Source organism: Aulonocara sp. 'chitande type north' Nkhata Bay, linkage group LG10 (assembly GCF_057382095.1).
Source record: "Aulonocara sp. 'chitande type north' Nkhata Bay isolate Kocher_YH1m ecotype deep benthic linkage group LG10, A_spYH_male_GT1.1, whole genome shotgun sequence".
NCBI lineage: Eukaryota > Metazoa > Chordata > Actinopteri > Cichliformes > Cichlidae > Aulonocara > Aulonocara sp. 'chitande type north' Nkhata Bay.
This window is the reverse complement of record NC_141353.1, coordinates 7,760,503-7,773,242: the sequence shown is the minus strand read 5'-3', so window position 1 is coordinate 7,773,242 and position 12,740 is coordinate 7,760,503. Positions and strand designations below refer to the sequence as shown.

The following is a 12,740-nucleotide window of genomic DNA, read 5'->3' as shown; positions in this document are numbered from 1 at the left end:
AGCATTAACAAAGATGAGGAGATACATTTACTGAATACCAAATAAAGACACCTTCAATGCTAAAGATATCACAGGTGTAATGTAATGTTGCTATGGTTTAGATTTTATTTTCTATCATTCATAGACTATGATGTGTTTGTAGCCACATGGACATCTCACACTGATTTCAGGACCCTGCAAAGAAAACAACATGGCCACCATGTTGGATTTTTGGAGTCACAAATCTGGGCTAACGTTAGCAAGCTGCATTCAGAGAAACTATGGATTTTGGGACTTGTGAGCCATACTTTTCGCTGGCAGCTTTATCTACATTTAAATTAAATCAATGTCTCTCCCAGAGCTCCAGTTCGGTGGCATCTTATATGGCTCGATCACCTTACACTGGTACCAAGATCAAAGCTTTCAAAGTACGGACATCTACATGCGTTTTCGATCTGGATGGGTAAATATGGTTGTCATCAGAGAGGTGAAGAACAAGAAATTGTTGTTTGCTGAAATGAATGATCACGTGTAAATCTTATATTTTCTTGACTTGGAATTTTACAGTGAATCAGTCCTACAGTTTAAATGAGCCTCCATTGACAGACTAGGTTACTGTGGAAATGCAGGGATTGGCGTGATTTGACCTGTAAGGCAGGGTCAGGAGGGGTGTGTTCACATGTTGGTGCCATATTCTACACCCTTCTGGCCGCTGTAAAGAAACACGAAAAGGCAGCAGCTATCCGGCATTTTGGCTAAACTCAAAGACGTTCATAAGATGGCTGGAGAGCAAAGGACTGCACTACTGTTTTGACTTTCATGTGTGCATGTCCCAGTAGCTCTGATGTCACGTGAAGACTCTTTTAAAGCAAAGAAACAGATGAATAAAATACTAGCATTTTACTCAGCAAAACTGAAGTGGATGGTTTGTGGATGGTTTGTAGCAGTTAGCAGGCCAGACTATTTGTCATAAAAAAAAAATACTCCAAAAGGCACCATGAGCACAAACACAGTTGAGAGGTTCAGTTCAGCCACAGTGTATTAGTGGAAGCCAAAGAGTTCATCAAAGAGGACATGCACCCAAACTTTAAGCCTCAGCAAAACTGAAGCAGTTTAGTTCTGAGAAAGAGTTCAGTTATCATAGACAGAAACTATCCATGTTTAAAGTTGGACATTTTAACATGGGACACCCATGATTCCCAGCCTCAAGTGGCCACTATTGGAACTGCATCTTTCAGCACCTCAGTGCTGCTTTTGTTTTCCAGCCCCAGATGATGTAGCTTTGTGTACCTATCTACACCCTAATTACAAACATTGGTAAAAAAAAAAAAAAAAAAAGAAAAGGAAAAAAAAAGTTTTCTTAAGTTTCTAACTTTGGCTTGATTCATGGCTTCCTCTTCATTGGTCCATACATGATGTAAGTATGTATTCTAGTTGTCAACTAGAAAGTGCATTTTCTGAAGAAACTGCAGTGTGAATGCTTGAATCTGAATGTATGCATTGAAATGAATTAATTGCTGAATTTTAAGTTAAAAAGTTTGAATGAGATAAAAAGAAAAATAATTTAATCTGAAAACAAAAGTGCTGAAGTGCTAAAAGCTGACATTTACACAGAAGAATAAGTTGGAAAAAAGCTGAAAATGTTTTAATTGTAAATTAGAAAAACCTTAGAAATGAGAAAAGAAAATTTAGAGTCAGAAAACCTCTGAATGAATATTAAAAGTTCATATTCTTTGAATGACTAAAATGTGATCCCTCCACTTGGATCCACACAGTTTAAAATTTTTAAATGTCTGAGCTTTGAAAGACAAGGTGTTGGAAAGAGAACAACGATGGCAACGTTTTGAGGGTAAAATCATACCTGTAGAGCAAACACTGAGGACACAGCAGCAGTTGAAAGAGAAGTGTTTAAGATGAATCTTGGCAGAGTGAGAGACAGAGCTAGTTAAGCAGGCAGGTGTGAGCCTGGTTGCTATAGTGACTGCACCCAATGGCTCCATACACACGCACACAGACATGCGCCTCACTTCTGCTGCTTAAAATGAACAGAAAAGTCATGTGAGTGAAGTTGGCCCCCCCACCTTCTTCAAATCCAACAAAAGTGGTATCAAACGTTTGTGCTACGTTTGTGCTGGTTTGTGCTGCAAAAATTTTCATTTGTGCTACTATCATTTTAAAGATATTAATCAAAATTTCTATAGGTCATCAGAGGTCAACCAGCCCCCCCACATTAATGGAATCGAACAAAATTGATGTCAAATGTTTGTACTACGTTTGTGCTGGTTTGTGCTGCTAAAATTGTCGTTTGTGCCGCTTTCATTTTAAAGATATTGATAAAAAATTCTAGAGGTCATCAGAGGTCAACCAGCCCCCCCACATTAATGGAATCAAACAAAACTGGTGTCAAACGTTTGTGCTACGTTTGTGCTGGTTTGTGCTGCTAAACTTGTCGTTTGTGCCGCTTTCATTTTAAAGATATTACCAAAAGTTTCTAAAGCTCAACCAGCCACTTTCTTTACCGTAAAGAAATTGAGAGATATTAACCAGCATTGGATATTTTTTTCTTATGATCACACTCTTAAACCTAGTAATCAAACTGCAATAACTTATTTAAAAACTAGGTTAAATATAGCATTTAAAATAATTAATGCATTCGGTTAGAGAAAAAACTTTATTTGCTGGTAACAAAATACAAAACTACGAGAACAATGTTTCCTGTTAGAAAAGGTAAATACATTGAACTGTCTGAGCCTCACAAGTCTAATACAATAACTGAAAAATAACAGCTATTTCCATCATCTAACTCACAAACTAGAAAAGGACTTTCTTTCATGAGATCTTGCCATCATTCCTTTGTGTAGAGCACAGCGTGCGGACATACACTGGTGTTTTCAGATGCTATGGTTACATCCTTTCTTAGGTCATCATACATCTCCCAGATGTACGGGGTCCTGTTACAGAATGTCATATAATGCCCGAGTGTTTCTGGTGTTGGGCCCTCCTAAATGTAATGACTGCTTTCAGTGTGAATTTCTCTCCTTGAAGTAGCAGAGTGGATGGGAATTCAGTAAGCAAAAACCTTTTTGGACTGTGAAAACTGTGCTCCAGAGTTTCTGTAGAGCATTTTCCAAGGTCTGTGTCAATCCATACAAGCTCTCTCAGGGTGAAACTGTGACAAACAGTAAATCATCTCTCTCTCGCCTCCAGACAATACAAAACGCAGCAGCCAGATTACTAACTCGCTCTACCAAGCGTGTTCACATCACTCCCATCTTATATTCTTTACATTGGCTCCCAATAGAGTTTAGAATTCGCTTTAAAATTCTTGTTTTAACATACAGAGCACTAAATGGCCAGGCTCCAGATTACTTATCCAAGCTTCTTTTAAAATACACTGCTGCTCGTCATCTCCGCTCACAGACTCAGAGTCTCTTAGTTGTTCCCCGTACACGATTGAAGACAAAAGGGGACAGAGCCTTTCAGTCTGTTGCACCAAGGCTGTGGAACAGTTTACCACTACAATTACGTTTGCTTGACTCTGTGGATTCTTTTAAAAAACAGTTAAAAACTCTTCTGTTCAAACAAGCCTTTTGTTGATCTACATATTTTATTTTATTTTATTTTTTTACATTATTTACATTTGATCTTTTACATTGTATATAATGTCTATTGATTTTATTGTTTATTTTAATATTTGTGTACAGCACTTTGTGATTGCCTGTCTGCGAAAAGCGCTTAATAAATAAAGTTTACTTACTTACTTACTTACTGTGCAAAGTTGCTTTCCTGATGAATCTGTTTTAAATGCTGTTGGAGATGCATCAGGACTTTCGATTGGTCTTAGGCATGGCGATGCTGGAAGGTTGAGCCCTTGTTCAACAGCAGACTGAAGGTGAGCTATGCCAGAAGCTGAGAGGACTGACAGATCAATGGAAACAAAAGGTATTTGCCTTGTGTTTGGTGTGTAAAGTTTGCAGTACTGGGAGGAACACTGTCTTGTGAAGTGAACACTTGGATTTTCCATCATTGTTTTTTGAATTACTGTGGACACATGGCACTGTGCATCAACACGATGAACACCAGTCTTCAACTGAACAGGGCAGAATATTGAGCTCAGCACCTCTGCCCTCAATGAATAGGCATGTTGAGTGACACCCTTTGAAGCAAGGGATTTCACAAGCTGGAATACTTTGTTCTCCTCTGAACTATTCAACATGTTTTGAGCAGTACGACTGTCACAGTAAGCGCAGCACAGACTTTGACAGAAGGCATCAAAGGCACAGGTGTTCATGACACAGTATTGTCCTTTGCCAAGTTTTACTGCACTGTAAACCCCAACAGTCTACCTGACTTATAAAGTTTGTGGATATAACAATTGAAATTCCCCAAAGTTGAAACAACTTAAAACTTTTGTTCTGTTAACGATTCAAACAGTTATAATTGTACATGGCTTAGAAGTTAAGAGTAAATACTGCTTTCTTAATTATGATTTTTGAGTAAATGTTTTTTTTCCGAGCTCCGCATGTGTATGTCAACTACGTTATGACGTTTTCTCTCTAACCTGAACGACGTTGACAGAAAATTCTGTTCAATATGGCTGCCCTTCTTGAGCGACTGGAGAGCACATTTGGAGAAACTTGCAAGTAAAACGGAACCTTCGTTATGTTTATTTTTTCCGTAAAAAAGCAAGTATATTAATATGTTGCAGGCAAGAACTTCGATTTCGAATGCGCTGCTGTGTTAAAAAGCACAGACCCAGGTGGTGAATAGTGGTTCGCTGTTGTTCGCGCTCTTTTTCAAACATAGATTATGTCGTCAGTTTTAACCGATTAAAACAGTTTTACTAAGAATTACATAAAAAGAAAGGGTCTTAATGATATTTTAACGACCACTTGCCAACGCAAGAAAGTTGGCGTTTTTAAAACAGCAGCCTCATTGTTCGGCAGGGTTTTTTTTTCTTCTTCTCATTAGCATGATTCAAAACTGACTTAGCTAGCAGTGGCAACTTCAATCTAAAACAATTGAAATATAGCAAGGTTTTGTATATTTAGTGTGCTAATAAGGTTTTCAATATTTTTATTTTTTCCTTCCAAGGCTGAAGACCGAAGACAAAAGGACAGAAGAAAAAAAAAATTCAGACTGCAATTAATTTCAGGTGGAGACAGTAAACACAGGTGAGTTGAAAGATCTATTGAAGAGTCCTTTCTTCATGGCCATTAAAACATTTTTAGGTTAAAAGACCCGTGTCATGAATCGCTGTGCGGCAGGCAGGAGTTGGACCCAATTCAATTCAATTTTATTTATATAGCGCCAAATCACAACATAAGTCGCCTCAAGGCGCTTCATAGATACAGAGAAAAACCCAACAATCATATGACCCCCTATGAACAAGCATTTTGGCGACAGTGGGAAGTAAAAACTCCCTTTTAACAGGAAGAAACCTCCAGCAGAACCAGGCTCAGGGAGGGGCGGGGCCATCTGCTGCGACTGGTTGGGGTGAGAGAAGGAAGACAGGATAAAAGACATGCTGTGGAAGAGAGACAGAGGTTAATAACAGATATGATTCAATGCAGAGAGGTCTGTTAATACATAGTGAGTGAGAAAGGTGACTGGAAAGGAAAAACTCAATGCATCATGGGAATCCTCCGGCAGCCTATGTCTATTGCAGCATAACTAAGGGAGGATTCAGGGTCACCTGGTCCAGCCCTAACTATATGCTTTAGCAAAAAGGAAAGTTTGAAGCCTAATCTTGAAAGTAGAGATAGTGTCTGTCTCCTGAATCCAAACTGGAAGCTGGTTCCACAGAAGAGGGGCCTGAAAACTGAAGGCTCTCCCTCCCATTCTACTTTTAAATACTCTAGGAACAACAAGTAGGCCTGCAGAGCGAGAGCGAAGTGCTCTAATGGGGTGATATGGTACTACAAGGTCATTAAGATAAGATGGGGCCTGATTATTTAAGACCTTGTATGTGAGGAGCAGGATTTTGAATTCAATTCTGGATTTAACAGGAAGCCAATGAAGGGAAGCCAAAACAGGAGAAATATGCTCTCTCTTTCTAGTCCCTGTCAGTACTCTTGCTGCAGCATTTTGGATTAGCTGAAGGCTTTTCAGTGAGTTTTTTGGACATCCTGATAATAATGAATTACAGTAGTCCAGCCTGGAAGTAATAAATGCGTGAACTAGTTTTTCAGCATCACTCTGAGACAGGATATTTCTAATTTTAGAGATGTTGCGCAAATGGAAGAACGCAGTCTTACATATTTGTTTAATATGTGCGTTGAAGGAGATATCCTGGTCAAAAATGACTCCAAGGTTCCTCACAGCGTTACTGGAGGCCAAGGTAATGCCATCCAGAGTAAGAATCTGGTTAGATACCATATTTCTAGGCTTTTCAGGGCCGAGTACAATAACCTCAGTTTTATCTGAATTAAGAAGCAGAAAGTTAGCGGCCATCCAGGTCTTTATGTCTTTAAGACATTCCTGCAGTTTAACTAATTGGTGTGTGTTATCTGGCTTCATGGACAGATAGAGCTGGGAGTCATCGGCATAGCAGTGAAAATGTATGCTATGTCTTCTAATGATGCTGCCTAAGGGAAGCATGTATAATGTAAACAGAATTGGTCCTAGCACTGAACCCTGTGGAACTCCATAATTAACCTCAGTCTGTGAAGAGGACTCTCCATTTACATGAACAAACTGGAGTCTATTAGATAGATATGATACAAACCACTGCAGTGCAGTACCTGTAACACCTACAGCATGTTCTAATCGCTCTAATAGGATATTATGGTCGACAGTATCGAATGCTGCACTAAGGTCTAGCAGGACAAGCACAGAGATGAGTCCACTGTCAGAGGCCATAAGAAGATCATTTGTAACCTTCACTAAAGCTGTTTCTGTGCCGTGATGAACTCTGAAACCTGACTGAAACTCTTCAAATAAGCCATTCCTCTGCAGATGATCTGTTAGCTGTTTGACAACTACTCTTTCAAGGTTTTTGATATGAAAGGAAGGTTGGAGATTGGTCTATAATTAGTTTCATCAGTTGTTCAGTTCTTATAAAATGTTGTATAATTGTACCAAATCACTGAGGATACATCCAATGTGTAAATCACAATCAACAATTTTACTGTGATATTCGCTCGTGTTTAGAGAATCTCCATTATCTTTGTTACTGAGTTTCCATTTTTGTAGGGCCAAATTTGTATTAAAAATTAATATTTTCATATGATGTGAAATGACTCAATCATTTCTAATTTTTAGAAGAAACCATTCATTAAGTCCCTTAAGGTGAAGATTTCATATATTGATAATGATAAAATTAACACAAATTAAAAGTTTCACTGATAAACACAATTTTTCCTTGCTTTGAACCCCATGTTCTATATAGATTACAGCTCTGATCTGGAGAACACTATTTTAAAATACTGTGTAGGGTTTTGTCAAATGATTAAGAAACAGACTCTCTGTCACAAGAGACAGAAAGGTTGTATCTTAAAAGAAAAGTCTCCAAAATTTGGTAGAGTCTGATGTCATGCAGTTTCATAAACATGTATTCTCCCCAAAGAATGACACCTGAAAACTTTGCGTTAAATTAACTTTTCTTTTCCCTTTTTAGGAGGCGCCTGATATCAACGTGAAACGCACTGCAGTACTTCGTGCCCTTCCTGTATGTCTATGTCTGTGTCAATTTTGGGCTCCTGAGAGGGGTTATCATCCACTTCCTGCTCCACAAAGGCTTTGTGTGGATACTGACGCTTCACTGTACTATCCTGTCTGGCAACCTCTGCTTCTTTTCGTATTTGTTTTGCAGAACAGATCCGCATGTTCCCTTCAATAAAACCAAGATGACATTCAATGAATTTATCTATCCTTATAGGGAGATTTTCATGCTTAAACAGACCATGTTTAATGTTCTTGAACTCTGCTTCAACATTAGCTGAAGTTGCAGTGAGTTTTTCGCTCTGAAATAGGGGAACCATTTCTCCAGTCCAGAGTGGTAGGTATTAGGTGTGGGACGAGCTCAGGTAGATAGTGCATATTGTCTCGATCACCATGATCTTCAGCATGGCACCTGCTCCCCTCACAAATATCTGCCACCCACTGCCTTAAGTCGGTGTTTATTTCTGTGCATGGATCCAATCTAATGTCTTCTTCTTCCTTGTCATCAGAAACAGACATAGTCTCATCTGCAATTTTTCTTTTCAGATTTGATTTGGACACTTCTGACATAATGGGGTTTCCAAAACTGTCACAGCCTTCTGTCTCACTTAATGCCACAATAGCAATGCTGCGTATTAGGACCTTTGCTTCTTCCAAGGATTGGGACTTGACAAGTTGTGCCATTGATTGCACATAGAAATCCCTCACCCGATGAGGCTTTTTTCTCAAACAGTCCCACTGGCAAATCATTTTGATTAAGTGTGCCACATCCACTCTAATGAAACATTCAATTCAATTCAATTTTATTTATATAGCGCCAAATCACAACATAAGTCGCCTCAAGGTGCTTCATAGATACAGAGAAAAACCCAACAATCATATGACCCCCTATGAGCAAGCATTTTGGCGACAGTGGGAAGGAAAAACTCCCTTTTAACAGGAAGAAACCTCCAGCAGAACCAGGCTCAGGGAGGGGCGGCCATCTGCTGCGACCGGTTGGGGTGAGAGAAGGAAGACAGGATAAAAGACATGCTGTGGAAGAGAGACAGAGGTTAATAACAGATATGATTCAATGCAGAGAGGTCTGTTAACACATAGTGAGTGAGAAAGGTGACTGGAAAGGAAAAACTCAATGCATCATGGGAATCCCCCGGCAGCCTACGTCTATTGCAGCATAACTAAGGGAGGATTCAGGGTCACCTGGTCCAGCCCTAACTATATGCTTTAGCAAAAAGGAAAGTTTGAAGCCTAATCTTGAAAGTAGAGATAGTGTCTGTCTCCTGAATCCAAACTGGAAGCTGGTTCCACAGAAGAGGGGCCTGAAAACTGAAGGCTTTTATTCGATTCCATTACTGTGGGGGGGCTGGTTGACCTTTTGACCTTTACATTAATATCTTTAAAACAGATGCAGCACAAACGACAATTTTTGCAGCACAAACCACCACAAACGTAGCACAAATGTTTGACATCAATTTTGTTCGATTCCATTAATGTGGGGGGGCTGGTTGACCTCTGATGACCTCTAGAAATTTGTATGGATTTCTTTAAAATGATAGCAGCACAAACGTAAATTTTTGCAGCACATACCAGCAGAAACGTAGCACAGTTGATTGACACCAGTTTTGTTTGATTCCATTAATGTGGGGGGGCTGGTTGACCTCTGATGACCTCTAGAAATTTGTATGGATTTCTTTAAAATGATAGCAGCACAAACGTAAATTTTTGCAGCACAAACCAGCACAAACGTAGCACAAATGTTTGACATCAATTTTGTTCGATTCCATTAATGTGGGGGGGCTGGTTGACCTTTTGACCTTTACATTTTCATTAATATCTTTAAAACAGAGGCAGCACAAACCAGCACAAACGTAGCACAGTTGATTGACACCAGTTTTGTTTGATTCCATTAATGTGGGGGGGCTGGTTGACCTCTGATGACCTCTAGAAATTTGTATGGATTTCTTTAAAATGATAGCAGCACAAACGTAAATTTTTGCAGCACATACCAGCACAAACGTAGCACAGTTGATTGACACCAGTTTTGTTTGATTCCATTAATGTGGGGGGGCTGGTTGACCTCTGATGACCTCTAGAAATTTGTATGGATTTCTTTAAAATGATAGCAGCACAAACGTAAATTTTTGCAGCACAAACCAGCACAAACGTAGCACAAATGTTTGACATCAATTTTGTTCGATTCCATTAATGTGGGGGGGCTGGTTGACCTTTTGACCTTTACATTTTCATTAATATCTTTAAAACAGAGGCAGCACAAACCAGCACAAACGTAGCACAGTTGATTGACACCAGTTTTGTTTGATTCCATTAATGTGGGGGGGCTGGTTGACCTCTGATGACCTCTAGAAATTTGTATGGATTTCTTTAAAATGATAGCAGCACAAACGTAAATTTTTGCAGCACAAACCAGCACAAACGTTTGACATCAATTTTGTTCGATTCCATTAATGTGGGGGGGCTGGTTGACCTTTTGACCTTTACATTTTCATTAATATCTTTAAAACAGAGGCAGCACAAACGACAATTTTAGCAGCACAAACCAGCACAAACGTTTGATACCACTTTTGTTGGATTTGAAGAAGGTGGGGGGCCAACTTCACTCACATGCTTAATGGCTCAAAACACCTTATCCAATTATAAACTGATACGCACCCACTGGCATGCCCCTTTTAATTTCTTCATAAATGTTATTTAATGTTATTATTACGGCAGCACGGTGGTTAGCACTGTTGCCGCACAGCAAGAAGGTCCTGAGTTCAATTCCACCATCACGTCAGGGTCTTTCTGTGTGGAGTTTGCAGGTTCTCTCGCCATGTTTGCGTGGGTTCTCTCCGGGCTCTCTCCAAAGACATGCAGCTTGTGGTGATAGGTTAATTGGTTAATCCGAATTGCCCATAGGTGTGAATGTGAGTGCGAATGGTTGTCTGTCCCTGTGTGTTGGCCCTGTGACAGACTGGCAACCTGTCCAGGATGTACCCTGCCTCTTGCCCTATGACAGCTGGGATAGATTCCAGCACCCCCTGCGACCCTTAAAAGGATAAGCAAATGGATGGATGGATGGAATTTTCATTAATATCTTTAAAATAATAGCACCACAAATAAAAATTTTTGCAGCACAAACCTGTGACATCAACTTTTGTTTGATTTGGGTGATGTGGGGGGGCTGGTTGACCTTTTGACGTTTGCATTTTCATTAATATCTTTAAAACAGAGGCAGCACAAACGACAATTTTAGCAGCACAAACCAGCACAAACACAGCACAGTTGATTGACACCAGTTTTGTTTGATTCCATTAATGTGGGAGAGCTGGTTGAATTCTGATGACCTCTATAAATTTTCTTGAATATCTTTAAAATGATAGCAGCACAAACAACAATTTTTGCAGAACAAACCAGCACAAACGTAGCACAAATGTTTGACATCAATTTTGTTCGATTCCATTAATGTGTGTGTGTGTGTGTGTGTGGGGGGGGGGGGGGGGGGGGGGCTGGTTGACCTTTACATTTTCATTAATATCTTTAAAACAGAAGCCGCACAAACCAGCACAAACGTAGCACAGCTGATTGACACCCATTGTTTGATTTAATTAATGTGGGGGGGCTGGTTGACCTCTGATGACCTCTAGAAATTTTGATTAATATCTTTAAAATGATAGCAGCACAAACGACAATTTTTGCAGCACAAACGTTTGATACCACTTTTGTTGGATTTGAAGAAGGTGGGGGGGCCAACTTCACTCACATATGTCATGTCTACTGAATTCTCATTTTTCATGCCTGTGGAGTTTATTATATGGACGTGGTGACAGTGTAAAGACAGCCTGCTCTTCTGATTTAACTTTTCAAGCATTCACACTAATTAGTGTTTAAACCTCCCATGGTTCTATATCTGGGGATGTGGCTTTGGTTTGCACTGATGAAAGCTTATAGTTGAAATGTGTTTGACGGTAAATGGTCAATAAAGAAGACAGCGTTTTGTTTTTACACAATGATTTTGTCATGTGCTGTGTGCAGGCAGGAACTGTGGACCCAATGTGCAGACACTTGGAGGTAAAAGTGTGAACTCAAAACAGCTTTAACGCTAAACACAAATATAACAAAAGCAAGAATACCAAAAGAAACTTACACAGGCAGCCAAACAGAACACACAGCATAGGATGAGGGAGATCGCAACCAAAGAAAACTCAGGGCTTACATACCCAGAGAGAGCCATCAGGGAATGGGAGACAACAGAGAAACACAGCTGGGACAAATAAGGGTAGCGAGACAAGGGAAGCAAATCCAGATACATTAACATGAGACATGGACTTTCAAAGTAAAACAGGAAACATAACACAGACAACGCGGACTTGACGAGGGATACAGCAGACAGGGGGAGACAGAACAACTATGTAACACAGAGACAGAAACCAGAAGACAGAACTCTAAGAAACCAAAAGACTAGAAATGATAAATAATGGCAAAATCAAAGTTCAATAATAATGTAAAACTCAAAATTTTGGGTCAACGAACCCAGGCACCCTAACAGATTTATTTTTACAGTTAATTTTTTCTATTTAATTATTTAGTTACAGTCCACCATACCTCTGATCCTCTGTCAATCCATCCACCCCCTTTTTAATGGTGTATCTGATTAAGGGTCATGAAGGGCTGGAGCAGCTGTCACAGACTGAGCAAGGTACACCCTGTACAGTTCACCAGTCTATGGCAGTGTCCCACTGTGTGTATTTTAAAAAGTACCGCATCTTAAAAACCACGGCTGCAGATAGATGGCCTTGGCAACTCTTCACTACATTATGAGGGGGATTTTATTATAGCAAATGACAAAAAAAATGGACCACTCATGATCTATTCAAAATACAATCTAGAGATGTTTTAGTCCCTTAAAGAGAGCTAATTATGTTTATTTCCAGCTCCATACTTTAATTTGTGCACTACAGCAAATTTGTGTGATTCATTGCTGAAAATATGCTTATTTATCCTATACTGAGTCTTGGTGCAGTCCTTCAATTTATCTTCCATTTGAAATTTGCCAGTTTAGCTGTCCTCTCTTTGAGCCAACCTTTGTCTTATTGGCTGCT

At 39.6% G+C, this 12,740-nt stretch overlaps 1 protein-coding gene across 1 annotated transcript in view; it reads right to left on the bottom strand.

Annotated features, from left to right (window-relative positions):
* LOC147320132 (uncharacterized) overlaps window positions 1-7,805 on the bottom strand; it is a 39,654-nt gene extending 31,849 nt beyond the window's left edge. Inside the window, exon 1 of the mRNA XM_086307610.1 lies at window positions 7,635-7,805. Coding sequence (XP_086163736.1) covers window positions 7,635-7,805 — 171 coding nt within the window. The remainder of the gene's footprint in view (window positions 1-7,634) is intronic.
* Window positions 7,806-12,740: the final 4,935 nt, after the last annotated feature.